Source organism: Rhinatrema bivittatum, chromosome 1, assembly GCF_901001135.1.
Source record: "Rhinatrema bivittatum chromosome 1, aRhiBiv1.1, whole genome shotgun sequence".
Classification (NCBI taxonomy): Eukaryota; Metazoa; Chordata; class Amphibia; order Gymnophiona; family Rhinatrematidae; genus Rhinatrema; species Rhinatrema bivittatum.
The window spans coordinates 420,537,623-420,556,045 of NC_042615.1; the positions used below are offsets into that span (position 1 = coordinate 420,537,623).

The window sequence follows — 18,423 nt, forward strand, 5'->3', positions numbered from 1 at the left end:
AGTCCCACAGTACTGATCAGAACACAAGTCACAAATCTCATACCTCACCTTCATTTCAGATCTTCTTCTGAAAGCTCCAGTGGGCTCTCTTCTCTCAAGTATAGCACATTTCAGTCAATAGAAAAGCAACTCTTGCACAATTCCTTCAACTCTTCCTTCTAGTAATGGGCAGGAATCCATTCCTCCTCACTGGTGAAACCTCCACTCCTCAAGCTCTTCCTAGATGAAAGACACCTCTTCTCCTAGAGGTTTGGAAACTGGGTCCCTGGCACCAGGAGCACCTAGTCCCAAAAAGAAACAAAAATAGACTTTTACTCAAAAAGGGGGAAAAATAAGAGACAGGAAGGGTGGAAAAATCTTCCTTGTCTCCCCAAATGAGAGGATACTCACTGAAGACAAAACAAATCAAAGTGAAGCTTCTCTGCATTGAATCACTGCCGGAGTTCTGACCCCTGGAACTGGAGCAGCTCTGGACATTGGTTAAACTGACTGGAGCAGGACCTGGACTCTGATATCTTCTGCAGGTACCGGCCACCTACCCCTCAGGTTGAGCCCTCAAGTGCTGGTGGCTTGCAGGACTTGGACAGGAGGTGCACACACCAAGGACAAGGACTAAGGGACACTCACCAAAGCTGGACTGAGCTGCGGAAGCAAAACAACAACAGACAAGAGACAGGGAGTGCAAGAGCAGGTGAAAACAAACTAGGACAGGAGGGCTTGGATTAGAGCCACAAACAAACAGCAGACAAGAACAAACAATAACGCCGTAGATTAGGCCAGAAAAGACTATGGCTAAGACATATGAAGGACCAAAACTTGGATTAGGATCTAAGACCAACTAGGACCAAGCTAAGCAATGTTGCCAACTCCAACGTGAAGAAAATCACCAGATCCACTGTGAAAAGTCTCCAAATTGGGTAAAAAGTAGCTAAAATCACAGTATGAATGACGAACATGAGAAGAAGGGATTTTTGAAATGATTCAACATTCATTACCTTTAAAATCTTCCAGTTTCCCAGATCTGCCTTGTCCCCTCATTGTTACACACTTGCAGCAACAATACAAATATGAATAGTAAATACTTTTTTTTACAAAAAAATAACAATCTGGATAATCTGCTGCCACAGATACTGCACTCCCTTGGAGACATACAGAGAAAACATAGCTCTCTCCTAGTCTTGTGTTTTTCTTTCTGCTGCTGTCAGAATGTCATAGCATAGGATGACAATAAAGTTGCAGCTCCAGCTTTTTTTTTTTCTTTTTGCTCCTAGTGATTGGTTCTTTCTACTTTTGACCTCATTGGATTCCCCAGTGTGTCAGGGTGGAGGGAAAGATACTGATTGAGCAGCCAAGCCAGCCTGTCTGTGCTGAGGAGTCAGGTGCTGGGATGGTTAGAGGTGGAACCAGCTAGCCAGCTACTCTAGCCAGAGGAGAACTCACTTTCTGACATTTTCCTGCAACACTCTAGCCAGATATCACTCTCTTGTACTTTGCTTCCAGACATTCTCCAAAGGTAGGGAACCTGATGGAAATTTTACAGCTGTGAGACCGTAGCTATATTCAAAAATTACTAAATTAGCTCCCTATTGCATTCATCAGTTTCAAAAAGTCACCAGAAATAGCGACAAAACTGCTAAATTGGTAGGCTGGCTTATAACTGTGAGGCAGCATTAAACATGGCCACCAGCAGGTCCTTCAAGCCATAGAGCTTGAAAGTCTGAGCAGCTGGGAATCAAGGCCCTCTGAGGGCTCCTGCTGGCGGGAGGTAAGGACTACCCACAAACCTTTACATTGCGTGTAGTTTTGGTCAGAAAAAGTATCTGCAGAAAAAGGCAAGTATATATCTCTGTGGGTACTTTTCCTTGGGGCAATTTTCAAAGGGAAATTATACTGATATTTTTCCTTTGAAAATTTGTATAAAAACTGTGGGTAAAAGGTACTAGCAGACATGGCTGGCTTTTGGAGTGTGCAACCTGTGAGACTGTCCAAGGTGTTGTGCGCAAGGGGTTGCCATAGTCCCCTTCCTCCAGCATCCTTCCTCATCATGTCTGAAAGCAGAAGTCTCTGGAATGCTGTGCAGGAGGAGGGAGGCTTCTCTCTGTGGTGACAGATGAAAGTTCAGCCTGCTGAGAGGAGGAGGGGAGGAGAGAGAAGAGGATGCTTGAGTGGGGAGAAAGAGCAAGGGGGTTGTTGGGCATTCTAGGCAAAGATAGCAGGGCAGAGTGAATTCTGGTGTTGGGCAGGCAGTTGGGAAAGATTGGTATACTCTGCCAGATTCACTATCACTACCGAAGCAGGAGGGAATGCATTTCCAAAACTGCCGCCAATGCAGGCTCTGCTGGTGGATTTTGCAGCAATGCATGCAGTTTGAACATTTCCTCTCCAGAGTTGTAACCATTGTCTGCTTTTCTTTAGCAGGGTCCCAAATCCTCCTTTCTGACAGCAGAGAAGCGGGCCAGGCTGAAATCAAATCCTGTGAAAGTGCGCTTTGCCGAGGAAGTGATTGTGAACGGCCATGCTCAGGTCAGTGCAGTGTTTGGTTCATGATCATTTTTGCCAGTGATCAACAGTGGAAGCGAGGCAAATAATACATATACAGTATATATGTATCTAATCTGGGATATACTCATAGGAAAGATCTTAACATCTCAAAGTAAGTTCATTCTTCTCAGTATGGAATACAGATGGTATATTGATACCAGACTGAATGATGGTATATTTAAAAAAAAAAAAAAAAAGATTTAAAAAGTGAAAAAAGAAAATAGCATAGCAAGTGTGGAGAAGTGTAGATTGCATAGGATGCAATGTAAATGTCAAATCAGGACTGCTCAAAGAGATTGTGAAAATCTCAAAGGGGGTACAAAGAATTTCGACAAATACATAAATAATAGGCTGGGCAAGGTAAAAGATGAAGGCAAAATAATGATGGATAATACTGGCAAAAAGGTTGTTTGCACAAGTAGTAATTAAAGGGAGATGTGTGAAGGAGCAAGTCAATCTGTGAATGTCAAGCAGAGATGAAAGAGATGGGATGTCTGATACACAGAATCATTAAGGGGCTGATGCAAAAAAGATGCACTGAAAGCGGGCGCTGAGTGCCCCCAGGCACCTCTCCTGGGGGCGTGATGCAATATTTAAAATAGGGCTCCCAAGGAGGCACTAGGGGCGATTGTGTGCGCCCGAGAGAGGTCTGCTGTCAGCAGCTGTCCACCAGTTAAGAAAACCATTGCTGAATTTACCAGCATCGGTTTTCCTAACCGGCACACATCCATGAGTTAAGAAAATGGATGCTGATAAATTCAGTGTTCATTTTCTAAACCTGACTTCCGGCACCCATGTCTGACCTGTCCTAAGCTCCCTTCCCCCTGAGGGAGCTTAGGGCAGGTCAGACGGAGTGAATCAATCAATATTTAAGTGTTGGGCACTTAATATTAATTTATTCACTCCTTCGCTTATTGCCGAATGGCCCGTTCGCTGTCACATGTCAGTGAAATGGCCAATCACCTTTCAGAAGGCTGCTCTGAAAGGGGATTGGTCCTTTAACTAAGAAATGTCAGTGAAAAGGAATCGGGCAGGCGTTAATTTCTGAGTGCAAAAATGTGCATCTTAGACACACTCACCCACCCCCAAGCATCCCCCATCCTGGAGAGCCCTTCCACACCCCCTCACCCAACACAGAATAGGCTTTGGCCAAACTCTGTCCACTGGCCTGAAGTCTTGCCCCACCCAATATTTTAAAAAGATCTGCCCAAACCCTCCAGTTTTCCTTCCCCCCATCCTCCCAGACCCTGACCCTTACCCCAGGGTCGCCACAAGGGGGCCGATGCAATACAGTGCAGGTTGAATAAGTGCTAATCAGTCCCCTAATGCAATAAGGGAATTAGCGCACATGCAACGCACGTCCAACGCGGAGTGAATGTAATAGCGCTCATCACATGCAAATGCATGGGAATGAGGCTATTAGGCATTCACTCCCGATGCGAAAAGAAATTGTGCGTCTCGGTCACACATTTAACAATCAGCTATTAAAGCCTGCCTGGAGCAGGCGTTAATAGCTGAGCGCATTTAATACAAAAACAGAAAAGCAGAAAAAACTGCTTTTCTGTACTTCCTCCTACTTCATATCGTTGCGATATGAAGTAGGAGGAAAAATTTAAAGAAACAAGTGAAAAAAAAACAAAACACTTGACAGTCAGGGTGAAGGAAACGGACGCTCAATCGACAAGTGTCCGTTTCCCGAACCCCTGGCAATGGTTTTCCTAACCGGCGGATGGCCGAGTTAGGAAAACCAACACCATTAAACTCAGCATGGGTTTCCCTAACCGGCCGAGTTAGGAAAACCAATTGGGTTCTTGTTAGCAAGGAGGTGCTAGGGGCGCGCAAGAGACCCTAGCGCCTCCTTGCTAACGCGATCCCCTAATTTAAATATTGCATGGCGCCCTTCACACATTTATTGCATCGGCAAGGTGTTTCAGAAAGGATTTCTATGGAGAGAAGGGGAGGGGTTGGGAGTAGGGTGGCAGGACTTGCGCAAAAGTTACAAAGTTTAGTTTTTATTTCAAAACCCAGCCATCTACAAGAATGGCGGGGGGGGGGGGGGGGGGGAAATGGGACAAGGGGGTCCATGCAGACCCCTGGGAGTTTTCACAACTCGCGGGGAATGTATACTTGGGGCCAAGCAGCCCCTTTAAGACAGGTCCCTGGGAACCTCGTGATGTGCATGAACATCCCGAGGCTCCTGAGGAAAGTTAACTACAACTCTTGAGTTGTGGCTAAATTCTAATCAAATAACACAGCATGTGAAATTTTTGGCAGTCCGGATTATTTGATTTGTATAGTTTAGAGTAGTTTAGGGTATTAATGAATTCCTTAGCATGCATTTATATACAAATGAGCTCATTTAAATACGAACAGTACCAGGGCTCAAATAACGTAAGATATTTGAACTAGAGTATCTCATGTTATCTCCACATTAGGCCATTTACTGTGCAAAAAACAGTGTTTTTCACGTGGTAAAGACCCTAATGAATAAGCCCCTTAGATTGTGAGCTGGTCGGGAAAGGGAAAGACTTATAGTACCTGAATATAATCTGCTGAGAAGTGCTGAGAGGAGGAATATAAATCAAATAAAAAAATTAAGTTTAAAAGCTGATTAAGGAGCAGATATATCTTTGAATTTAAGTGTTTTTAAATTATTTATTTGGTGTCTTTTAAACATAAGATTCTTAAATATAACTACAAGGTCCAGATTCAAACACAGTTCAGATAGCAAAGCTAGCCAGATAAACTTAGAGGCATATTCATTAGTGCAGCCACACTATGTTAACTGGCTAACTCTGAATAACATGGCCGGCTAACTCAACACCTCCCGGTTATGCCCCCAGAATGCCTCTTACTTAACCCACTAAATTTTAGCCTCCTAACTTATTACTGAGAACTGTGGACTGTATGTGCTAAAGTTCTTGCTGTTTTTCTGAACTTTCGACTATTGGAATATTTTGTTTTTATTCCCAAATACATTCTCTCTTTTGTTTGGAACTCCATCTTTGGACGTGGACAGTTTTTTTTTTTTGGGGTGGTGGGCCCCATTGCACTTGCTGTTCCCGAGAAGAAAAAGCCCTGTTCCGGGGGCTGCAGGCAGGCTTTTACCAGCCCTGAAGTTGCTGAAGTTGATGAAGGTGGTTTACGCTCATGTGAAGCGTGGCTGTAGTGTATGTAAATCAGATGGCAAATACATAACTTGAAGCAACATTGTAAAGACTCTAGTATTCCTATATACAAAGGGATTTATCCGGATACATTTTGAGTTTTCTGGATGAATGCCAAGATTTGGATATCTTTGCCACTTATCCAGATAAATCTTATGCTATCAGAGCAACTCTGGAAGTGTCTGGGAACAGGTAAGATAATATTGCTCTCTCAGCTGCAGTTTCAAGGGTTCATGGAGGGGTGGGGGGGGGGGGTGAGGGAGAGAGTAGGAGGGGGTCAGGAGGGGTCTTAGAGACTTTGACAATAATTTCTTGGAAAGAGGGAATCTGACGTTATGGCCACTTCTTTATTTTTTTAATTTTGTGGGTTAGGAGGCGTGGGGGGGGGGGGGGAAGGCATGGGACACATGAGAGGGAGCTTTTTCAGTGGCAGGGCCCATGCTTTGGCGTGCAGTATCTGAGAGCTTGCATTCTTTAGTTTGTTCCCAGACATGGGGAAAGCAGCTGAAGGAGTTTTTGTTCACACAGGCATTCCGGCTTGAAACTTGACTTCTTATCTCTGGAACTGCTTAATTACCTCATTGGTTAATAGAAATCTTTGTAGATACTTTGGGGCTGATGCAAAACAGTGTGCTCAGCTGAGCACACTGTTTAACCCATGGTTGGACGCGCATTTTGTAGGCGCGACCACAGCCCCTTATGCTATAAGGGGATCAGCGCCTCCACAATGCTCATCTAACACGCAGCGAAACTAATAGTGCTCATCTCATGCAAATGCATGTCAATGATGTTGTGGAGCGCTAGGAGAGCGGTCCCACTTACCAAGAGGTGTGTGATCTTGGGCCACGGCTCGACCCCAGAGGAACTCCGAAGAGGTGCCGCGATAGGCGAGGCATGCCCGAGCATGGGCTGGACGGGAGCGAGGCTGGACTGAAGACTGGAGATACTGACCCTCCTCCGGACCTGCATGCTTTGGAAGACCAACAACGCATTGATGGTCTAATGAACAGTCCTCCGACCGTTCCAAGCCCTTTTCGACCTGATTTTAATCATGTGTTGGACCCCTGGGTGGATAGATCCTCTTATACTGCTGCGACTACTGGCTCACAATCACTCAAGGGGCCTAAATACCTATGTCATAGCTTAGACCTAGTAGATGTGTGGCGCCTGCTCCACCTTCAAGACCGGGATTACACACACGTCTCTAGGGCGCATGGTTCCAGCTTTCGCATTGACTACTTTCTGGTAAAACGGGGAGACTTTGGTAAAGTACTTAAAACAGAAATTTGCCCAATTGCGATCTCGGACCATGCACTACTGTGGATGGACATGACGGGCTTGAGCCCCCTGCATATGACTCGCCTATGGCGGATCCCTAAACATCTTTTTAATGACAGGAATTTTAGCACTCTGCTTGTGACTAAATGGGAAGAATTTTTAAACCATAATCAGGAACACTAAGAATCCCCCTTGTTACTGTGGGAAACAGCGAAAGCTGTAATACATAATAATAATAATAATACATAATAATACACGAGAACTAAGAGCAGGAAGAGCTAATACTTTATCAGTTTAGCCTATGACCAGACCCACCCGTCATCCATAAGTTCCTGAAGAGCTCATCTTTGAATCTTAATCAACTTCGATTGTTTACTGTAATCTCCTCATCTCCCCCGGTTCATTTATGCTCCTTTAAGCTCCATCTTACTCCTTTATATCTATCAGTTAATTGTTTACAATGTTATTTATTTAGTTATTAATTATGGTTTTTTTTTTTTTTGTTTTTTTTAATTCTTTATTTATGACTTTTCTAATACAATTTGTATCATAAAGTGAACAGGAAACATGTTGTATACTTTAGGAGAAAACAATATTAAGTAAAGCTTTCTAATACAATAGAATATTTTACCTAAGTAGCAACCAATTCTCAAATAATAATCCAGTGAGAGACAAACTTTAAAGGAGATTATAGGAAATTAATATTAGTTCAAGGCATTTACCTGAAATTAAAGAGCAGAATAATTACTTTATTCCCCTGAAAATACGGTATGCTCTGGGGAGCTATGAGTATCTATATAGAGCTTTAATTGCTCTGGGGAAAAAAATATAAACGTATCTGCATCCTTTTTAATAACACATTTACACGGATATCTAAGGACAAAAGTTGCACCGAGAGAAATCACATTTTGTCTCATGCTCAGAAAGCCTTTTCGTCTTTCCTGAGTTATTTTGGAAACATCAGGGAACATACGAACCTTACTACCATGGAACAGCGTGTTTAAATTTTTGAAATACACTACCATAAGCCTACTAACATCTTGTTCAACTATTAGTGATACATGCAATGTGGAATAATCAATTATCTCAATGGCCGAAGATTCTAAAAAATTTGTCAAATTTTGAAAATCCATAGAAGGAACTGCCTGTTCGTTTGAACGATTCTGACCCAAAAGGAAATAAGCTTTATTTATCAATGGAAATTGCGATTCAGGCAGTAGAAGAACTTCGGCAAAATATCTTTTTAGTGTTGTAATAGGCATCTCTCCCATTATTCTAGGAAACTTGATTAGTCTTAGATTCAAACGGCGGTTCCAGTTTTCCAATAATTCAAGTCTTCTAGAAAGAGCAGCTCTGTCTTGTAAAGTAGCCAAATTAAAATCTTTAAGGTGATTTATTTCAGATTCGACCTTCACAACTAATGTTTGGAGTTGAGAAAAAGTATCGTTCTGAGCTTGAATTTTATTATTGACTTGGGAGGCAAAGGAATCTAATTTTAGGTTGCAATCTCGAACAGCAAGCGTTAGCCCCGCAGAGAGTTCCCATAGAGATTCAAGGGTGACGACCGCAGGCCTTACCAGAGGTTCAGGTTGTTCACCCGATGTCGAGGGGGTCACTTCAGTGGAGTCTGATGGAATTACGGGTTCAGCGAGGTTCGGTAACCCTTCCCGCGGTGAATCCTCTCCACTGCCTTCTTCCTCTAAGCCACCCGTCGCTTCTCCCAGCAACCCCGTCGCTGTGACCTCATCGGTCCGCGCTGGTTGCTGTGCTTCCGGGGTCGAGGCTCCTCTGGCTGCCGGCGGGCGTACTTCGGGGGGGCTGAGGGAAACCTCCGTCCCTGGTGAGAGCGCCTCTCCTCCCGGCGCTTTCGCAATGGGATTCACCCCCTCGAGATGTGCTGCTCCCTGGGCAAGGAACGATGTTATTAAGGCCTGCTCCGATAGCTGGGTAGGTATAGAGGGGAACACCCTCACCCTGCCTTTTCTCTTCGGTGGCATTTGTTTAATTTTCAAGTAAAGCTGGAGCGGCTCTGTTCCGTGCACCCTTCAGGACGCCATCTTGCCTCTCACCCTCGTTATTAATTATGTTATCTGTTAAAATGTAAAATGTAAATGTATTTATAATGTTATTTATGTTATTTGTTATAATGTAAGCCGCCCACGTGGCGACAGTTTTATTTCACTGTACACCGGTGTGATATGTATTTTAGACAGGAACGTCGGTTTATAAAAACTAAAAATAAATAAATAAATAAATAATACGGGGTGAAATAATTTCCTTTGTGAGTGCCCAAAACAAACGCCTTTCCAACGACATCATACGATTGGAGGGGCAGATGAGGGCGGCACATCGGGCGTATTCTATTTATTTATTTATTTATTTAACATTTCTTTTATACCGATATCCGTTCGCACATCGTATCGGTTCACAGTGAACAAAAAACCATTGGGCAGTGCCCGTACATATAACAGATAACATAATATAATATGATGAACTAGGCAACATATAAATAATTTTTGGGAGGAGCCCTACCTGTCCCACCTGTCTACCCACCTGTCCAAGGCCACCAAAGACCAATACTACATGGCACAAACTACATTCAATGAGCTCTTACACCAAAGGGCCAAGAAATCCCTAACCTACTATAGAAGTAAATTTTTCCATTTTGGTAACAAAGCAGGCAAATTCCTGGCGCAGCTGGTTAAGGCATGTAAGAGCCAATCACCACAATGAAGGATGTTAATGGTGCCGTAGTGAACTCCCCAGCAACCATCGCCCTAATATTTAGGAATTTCTACCAGACCCAATACACGGCTGAGAAGGTGGACGAAGCGGCCATCTCAGAATACCTGAGGGCCACTGAATTACCATGTTTGACGGAGACTCAAAGAGATCTCCTCAATGCCCCTACTCACATCCAAGAAATCCAGAATGGTATACGCAGTCCAAACATTTAAAAGCTCCGGGCCCGGACAGATATTCAGCTGAGTTTTATAAGATCTTTGGAGACCGGCTACTGCATCCGCTTTGGGCTGCCTTTGAAGCCCTTATTCATGAGGGCCAATTCCCCTATTCCCCTAACGAAGCTTTAATAACTGTTCTCTCCAAGCCTGGCAAGGATCTTTCCTCCTCTGCTGCGTATCGACCTATATCCCTCTTAAATTTTGACACCAAGCTATTGGCAAAAATCTTCGCCGACCACTTGGCTAGGGTCCTCCCGGGGCTTATAGGTCATGACCAGGTAGGGTTTGTGCAGGGGTGCCACTCAGTCGCAAATGTGTGACGGGTAATAGCTTCTATGGAACTTAGCAAAGGGCTCAATCTCTCATCTTTACTACTAAGTCTGGATGCCGAAAAGGCTTTCGACCGGGTTAACTGGCTTTTCATGTTTGCAGCGATGCGTAAGATGGGGATTGAAGGTTTCTTTTTACAAGCCGTACGAACCTTATATACGAACCCAACCTCCTCCATCCTGGTCAATGGCACCCAGTCTACCAGTTTCCCACTCACTAGAGATACCCGGAAGGGTTGTCCACTTTCACCACTTCTCTTTCTCATCTCTCTGGAGCCCTTATTACAGAGAATCCAGGACAATGCTGGCATCCGTGGCATTCCTTCCCAATGCGTCTCTGGACCCGTACTGAAGTTAGTGGCCTTTGCGGACGATATTCTTGCTCATATTAGCGACCCGGTGACATCCTTGCCCCCACTCTTGCAGGAATATACTGACTATGGGTCTCCAGCTGGATTAAAATTAAATCTGGACAAATTGGAAGCCTTGCCCATGCGCAACTTGGTGGTTCAGGAATGTGGACCTCAGTTTCCGCTACACTGGACGGCTGAGTCCTTTTGATATTTGGGTATCCATCTCCACAGAGATCCAGCTCAGTTGAAGGCGATTAATTTCTGTTGCCTCTACAAGCACACGCTGCAAAGCCTGTGGACCTGGAGGGACTTTCCCCTCTTTTTAACGGGTAGGATCGCCCTCTTCCAAATGATACTGTTGCCTAAATGGCTCTATTCTTCCAGACCTTACCGACTTGCCTCACCCAGAAGGAGGTCCTTAAGATAGAACGGGAGTTGGGTATGTATATCTGGAAGGGGAAAAGTCCGAGGATAGCTTTAATTAAATTGAGAAGGAAGCGGCAACAGGGAGGCCTGGGTCTAGCTAGCATACGTTTCTACAATATGGCCTGTAACCTTCGTCATTTGGGTGAATGGTTATTAGGGATCAGTTACTATACTCCCTTGTCTGTGGAATGTGAGTTAGCGGCCCCATATGAGCTCAGATATCTGCTTCACATCCCCAAAGGGTCTCTCACCCTTCGTTAGCCAAGGAGAGTGTGATAATCCAACCGATATGGCGGACGTGGCGATAGTATTGTACGAGACTTGGGCTTAACTGGAGAGCCACCCCCTTTCTCCCGCTACAGGGAAATAGAGGCTTCACACCAGGCGCAGATAACCCCGTATATAGAGACTGGGTGGGCAGGGGGATTCGCCTCTTAGCGCAGCTCTTTGATGATGTGGGACAGTTTTTCTCCTTCCAGTAGCTGAGAGATGCGTATGGGGTAGAACAGAAACACTTTTATGCCTACCTGCAAATCAGACACTACGCCCACTCCCTCCCCACTCCTGACCTGACCTGTGCCTTTCACTTTGAGGTGGGAGAGATTTTTGACTGGGTAGATCCGACCAAACATTCAATCTACTATTTTTACCAGAAACTCATGCGGACTATACCCCCTATTGACATGGGCAGGGTGGCGATTGGATGGAGCCACGAGTTGGGCCTCACCCTACCAGCTGATTACTACCTTAAAGCTCTCTCCCGTATCAGTCCCATCACCACAAATGCAGGACTACGTGAGCTGCAATCAAGTTTCTCATGCACGCTTATAACTCACATGCTCGGGCCGTCCAAATGCATATCTCCATCACTGGGCCGTGTCTTCGGTGTAGGGGTGTCATTGGGATTCTGAGTCACCTGTTCTGGGCATGTCCATCTATTCAAGGGTTCTGGCAGCAAGCTCACCTTTTTATCCAAGAGGTTACGAAGGTCCAGATTCCATTTGCCATCCAACATCTACTTTTCGAAGACCTAAAGTGTCTCCCATTTCCTAACACCCACCTTAGGACATGGGTTCGTAAAACTCTATTGCTGGTGAAACGAGTCATTCTTAAAAATTGCCTGTCCCCAGAGGCACCCTCCTTGGCACAACTGAAAATTGCTCTTCTGGAGCTCTGTACTATGGAATTTTACATTGAAAAGGTAGACCTCACACTCAAGCGTAAAGCGTTTTTGGTTACCTGGCAAGTGTATTTACATACCCTACCTCATAAAACCCACAGCTTCTATATGAATTCGTTGACCTGATGTGCTGTACCTCAATTGTCACTCTATTGACTATTGTATATTTGATTAGCTGACTCCTTTGTACGTCCAAACTTTGCAATCTACAGCCAGGTAACTCCGTGCTGGGGGAGGGGTGGGAGAGAGTGGGGGGTGGTACAGAGTTGGGATAGTAGAAAGTTGGGGAGTTGAAGGGAGGGTGATCTGTTTAGTTGCTGAGCTGTACTATGTTGACTCTGGAATCGGAGGGAGAGGGCGTGAAGAACCAACGCTTTCCCCTCATCTCGAACTGTTTGTACAGTTTTATTATTGTAAAAACCAATAAAACAGTTGAAACATATTTGTAACCATTTGGTTCTAATTGAAAATAAGACTACACTGCTTTGGCTTAGCCATAGGGATTGCCCTAATGATAGAATTGAGGGGTGGTTTATTTTTTGGGGGGGTGCAAAATCTGAGTTTAATTTAGGGGTATTAATAGATAGTAAATTGTCCTTTTGAGCTTATATTAAAAATGTTTCAAGACAAGCTTCTTATATCTGTCACCTATGGATTTTCGATTAGTGGCTTAGGCTTTGGTCCTGAGCACAGTTGATTATTGCAATGTGTTATTTGTAGGTTTACCTAAATATTTGATGAAGGTTTTACAAATGATTCAGAATGGTACTTTGAGACTAATATTTGGTTTAAAGTGGGGGAAGGTGTTAAACCACATATGAAGACTCTCCATTGGTTATCTGTTTGGCATTGATCACAGTTTAAATTGCTCTGATTAGTGCATTTATGATGAATATAGTTGTTTGTCATCTGAGGTTTCTTTATATGTTCCTAAGCGTGCTTTAAGTTCTGAATCTCAACAATTTTTGAATATTTCATCTAATCAGGATTTTAGATTGCAGTGTACAAGATCTAGAGCATTTTCTATTGTAGGCCCCAGTGAATGGATAAGTTGCCATTAGAGTTGTGTTTAGAAGTAGATTATAAATCTTTTTGTAAAAAATTCAAGGCTTACTGGTTTGTGGTTAATCACAATATGTTCTAACTTGCAGTCCTGGCTGATTTTGATATTTTATTATTATTATAGGTAATATTTTATGATATTTTATTGTCTAATGATGTTAATTTTTGTATGTATTTTATGATGTATATATAATGATTGTAATCCACACTGAACATTTTGGATTTGCGGAATATAAGATTTTTTAGATAAATAAATAAATTAAATAATAAAACTAGTTGACAACTGTTGAAAATTGCGAGGAGGAGAATTTTGATTGAACTCAATATGCTCTTCAATTCCCCCAGCCTGACCTAAGCTATCTACCCCTGCCCCCTCTTGTATTTGTCAGACAGCAAGGTGTCCTGTCATGCAGCCCATCAGGTCCACTTTCTCCCTCTGGCTCTGTAGGTTTGCAAAATGCATGCTAGTGCACATGCTTGTAAAATATATGCATTTGAATGTAGAGAGCTCCCCTCTCCCTTCACAGCCACTGGCAACAGCACGGCCCTAACAGATTAACACTACAAGCATGTTCTAGATGCTCTTAGCAGTCACAACTCCACAAACCACTTATGCAAGATTTATATGGAAAATTATTTATATCTGTAATAGATAAGAAAGTGTATTGTAGGCCAGAATGTGAAGTGTGGAGCAATGTGCAATATACAGTACTTGACTGCTTCTGGACTTGCTTAGTGCTGTACACAGTGTAATGGCTAACACAAGCCTCACAAGCAAACTGATACAATGAGAGCATCATGAGTGAGTTTGGTGAAGAATCACTTCAGGTCAGTGATGAAGTGAGATTTGTTTTAAAACTACAGTGTTTGCAGCTTCAGTTTTTAACATCTATTCTGTGCCCAGGCTCTTAGAATTTTTAATGCAGTGAGCACAGAAGATCTGATGGACCAACTATGCCTGAAGGAGAGAGTGGTGGCCTCCTGGAGCTCAACACCAGGATTTTTACCTTGCCACAACTGGAAATAAGATAACTTTAAATGCAATGATAGTGATGATACTGATACTGAGCAAAGATTTGAATGCAGGTTTCTACCATGCTGGTAATTCCTGTAGAAGGTACACAGTTTATTTTGATTAATAATGACTATAATAACATAGTAAATGATAGTAGTCTGCTCATTTGAGATTCTTCCTCTAATTTCTACTGCTCTTGTAGATGAGCATAAATATTCCCATAGGCAAACCACTTTAGGGAGATGAGAATACAAACTCCCATACACAACCCAACACCAGCTCCCCATGCCCCACCACCCATGTCTTCCACCTAACCTCTCAAATCCCCTTCCCACTATGTCCAAAATCTGCCAAAATGCTGGTCTCCACCTCTTCCACTGATTTCATTTCAGACCATGTCATCTTCTTTGATTCTTACAAGATTAACACTTAATCTAAAACCAAAGGCCCCTTTGATGCAATTTTTGCCAAGTTTTGTAATAATACACATAGCCATGAAAATTATTGAGGTTATTGTCCTGTGCATCCAGCCTCTCTTTGCTCATTTATGTTTGGATTTTAACCATGACCACTCCATGCAGGTTACCCCAGCCTTCTTGGAAGCCTGATGTAGCTGAACCACTCCACTGCTGCTTATGGTTGTAACCGATGCTGCACGCAGGTTACCTCAATGCCTTCTTGGAAGTCTGATACAGTCATACAATTGCTGTTTAGGGTTCTATCTGCCATTCCATGCAGGTTACCCTATCTTTCTCTACCATCCCAGGTAGAGGGGCATACAAAATCCCACATTCAGCCTCTCCCACCCCCATGTTTTCCCACCTATTTTTGGAATAATCTACACAGCTATCAAATCTAGCAAGGCTTTTGCCATAATATATGGCTTGCTTGGTTCCCAAGGACTTATGGGATAGCACCTGATCACCATCAATCTGCTGGCACCTACCTGTTTGGTTTCTGGAGCATTTCGGTGACAACCCGACTATTCCATGTTATTCACTATTACTGGGTTGTGCTTCCATTCTCTACCTTTTTATTTTGTTCTTATTAATAACTCCCCTTTCCTCTACTCTTGAAGGAGTGAAGGGTGAGTTGTTTGCAACTGTGCTGCTACCACTGTCACTCAGTATGACAGAGAAAGACCATTTCGCCCAACCATTCTGCCCAGTTCCACAGTGCCGTAAACCCAAGCTGATCTCTGGCTCTCTTCTTACCTTCTTTCCAAGGAATCTTCTGTAGTATGAATTATGCACCCTGTCCACTGAGAATCTAATCCATAATCTACCACCCTTTCTGTGAGGATATATTTGCTAATAATGCTCCTGAGTCTATCCACTTGTTACCTCAAATTGTGAACTCTTGATCTAGAGCATTTCTTCCTCTGAAAAAGGTTTGCTTCTTGTACCTTTTTTAAACCTTTGAGGTGTTTAATGTCTCTCCTCTCTTCTAGGGTATGCATATTAAGGAGGTAAATTTAAAAGGAGTTAAATGTGTAAATGTAGTATACTATCGTAGCAGTTTTAAAAAGCTATTTACATGTGTAAAGTACAATTAAATGTAAACATCCTATAGACAATTCAGTGACATATATTTAGCAATTTTCAAAAATCCACTTACACGGGTAAAGTGTATTTACGTTTGTAAACCCCTGTTTTAGGCACGTAAATGCTTTTTAAAATCTGGCCCTTAGGTTCTTAAGTCTCATGTCATATGACTTTTGGTGAGGAACCCATACCATTTTGGTAGCTTCTCTGGACTGCCTCCAGCTTGTCCATATTCTTTAGGAAGAAAGTTTTAAGCTGTAGCAGCAAAGAAAATTTCTGATTAATTCTAAGTATCTGATAGCTATAACTATGTATGCAGATGTTACTGTTGTGAAGAGGAGACAAAGAAGATGTATGGCATGTGGGAAACATGTCTGCCAGTGCTTCTGATTACATTGGGAAAGTTAAGGTGAGGAAGCCTCTCTCCATAGGCATCATCACAGGGTGGCAAATGCCATCCCAAAAAAATGGTTTGTCACCCCTTTGCCATCCCAGTTTCAAACAATAGATCAGGCCCAGAGTAACACAAACTCCTGCCTGATTTGATGGGATGCAGTCTGTTGCATTCAGACCAGTCACCCACTGATCATCATCCTTTTCTTTCTTCTTCCCCCATCTAGCAGCAGGAGCAACGTTTAAGCCTACATCATCTCTGTTACGAATCGTGGATCCTTGGGCCAAGGGGGAAGTTGGTACCACCTGTGGGGAGGAGCCCCACAGGCCCCCACCGTCGGCAGGGGAGGCTAGGAGAGGCCTGAGACCCCGTTGACGCTTCACCACTACCAGCCCGCGTACCCCTCAGGTTGAGCCCTTGGGTACCGGGGCCAGCTGGACTTATGTGGGGTCTCAGGTGACAGGGTCCGGTGCCGGTGTAGGTCTCGGCAGGGAGTGGCGAGTCAGAGACAGGTGCTGGCAAAGGCTTGGCAGGCAGTGTAACTCGGAGGTCAGGTACAAGCAGAGGTCTTGGCAGGCGGTGTATCTCGGAGGTCAGGTACCGGCTACAGTACCGGCTGTGGTACCGGTTGCCAAGTGGCCCCACCACCATTACCTCTCTTACCAAATCCTGCATTCCACTAAGAATTAAATCTAAAATAGCTCCCTCTCTTGTTGGTTCCTGAACCAATTGCTCCATGAAGCAGTAATTTATTACATCCAGAACGTTATGTCTCTAGCAAGTCCTGATGTTACATTTACCCAGTCAATATTGGGGTAATTGAAATCTAAGACCACAAAATAAATAATGAGCAAGGACTGCACTTCAAACGAAATCGCAAAGTACAAATAGTGCAGGAGGATGTGTAATCCTGACAGAACTGATTCAAACAGTCTTATAAAACAAGATGTTTATTATTTTTTCAATATGGCAACTCCACAAAGTTAAACGAGCACCGGCTTAATGGCGTCCCCCGACACGGTCCCGTGTTTCGCCGCGGGCTGCATCGGGGGGGATCGCCACCGCTGGAATTCACACATAAGCTAGAACATAAACAAATTAACAAAGAGTCAGAATGAAAAAGGGACTTACAACCGACCAAAATAAGTTTCACATAAGCATTACATACCTGACAGCAGCGTTTTGACAGTGACAGGGAGCGCAACGCCCTTCCAACTTGACAGGTATTTAAAGAGGCGCCAGGACTACAGGGAAGGGAACCACGTGAGTGAAAAAAATGAGTTCATTGGTTCCCGTTCCTGTAGTGCACCCAAACAGTAACTGAGCCTAACCTGCTAGATAAATAAAAACCATTCAATCTCCCGATTTAAACCTTTTGGGGACACGGTATCTAACGTGAAGATCCAGCGTTGTTCAATCCTGCCCAAAATCTCGGCATAATTGCCACCCCGCGAAGGACGTGAAACAACTTCGATAACGCTAAAAAAGAGGTCAGAAAGGGAATGTGACTGTGATATCCAGTGATCAACCAAGGGTTCCTTCTCACGCTGTAAACGAATATTGGAGCAATGCTCAATAATTCTGGTCTTCACCATCCGGGATGTTTTCCCAACATACATTAAAGAGCAGGGACAAGTGATAATATAAATTACTCCAGAAGTGGTGCAATCTGAATGTGACCGTAGCTGAAACGTTTTACCCGTGGTGGGGTGTGTGAAACAAGTCATATCACTTGTGTGGGAACAAACCGCACACCTGCCACAGGGCTGATGGCCAACATCAGTGACAGGATCACGCGGCACTGGAAGGTCAGAATGAATTAATTGATCACGTAGATTTTTGCCCCGACGAAAGGTAAACCGAAGGGGATCAGGGAACAATGTATTTAAAGATAAGGCTTCCCAGTGTCGACGGATCATGCCAGCAATGGGCCGACTCAGAGTGGAGAATGGTAATATGAAATTTGTCGCGGGACGTTCGGGAGAACCTGAAGGCAAAAATAATAACTCCCGATTTATGTATAAAGCTCGTTTCATTGCTTTTTTGACTACTGACTTTGGGTACCCTCTTGACAGGAAGCGGGATGACATCTCATGGGCTTTAATCAGGTATTCACCAGTAGTGGTGCACAATCTGCGAAGCCTAAAAAACTGGCCAGTAGGGATGTTCTT

The 18,423-nt window shown here is 43.7% G+C and overlaps 1 protein-coding gene across 5 annotated transcripts in view; it reads left to right on the forward strand.

Moving 5' to 3' along the window:
* The window catches only part of FRMPD1 (FERM and PDZ domain containing 1), a 504,405-nt gene that overhangs the window by 292,842 nt on the left and 193,140 nt on the right, over positions 1–18,423 (forward strand). For 4 of the 5 annotated variants that reach the window (XM_029603113.1, XM_029603130.1, XM_029603140.1 and 1 more), the window contains one exon: positions 2,416–2,523. In XM_029603113.1, the coding sequence (XP_029458973.1) occupies positions 2,416–2,523 (108 nt within the window). The remainder of the gene's footprint in view (positions 1–2,415; positions 2,524–18,423) is intronic. The other variant, XM_029603121.1, reaches the window with a different exon arrangement.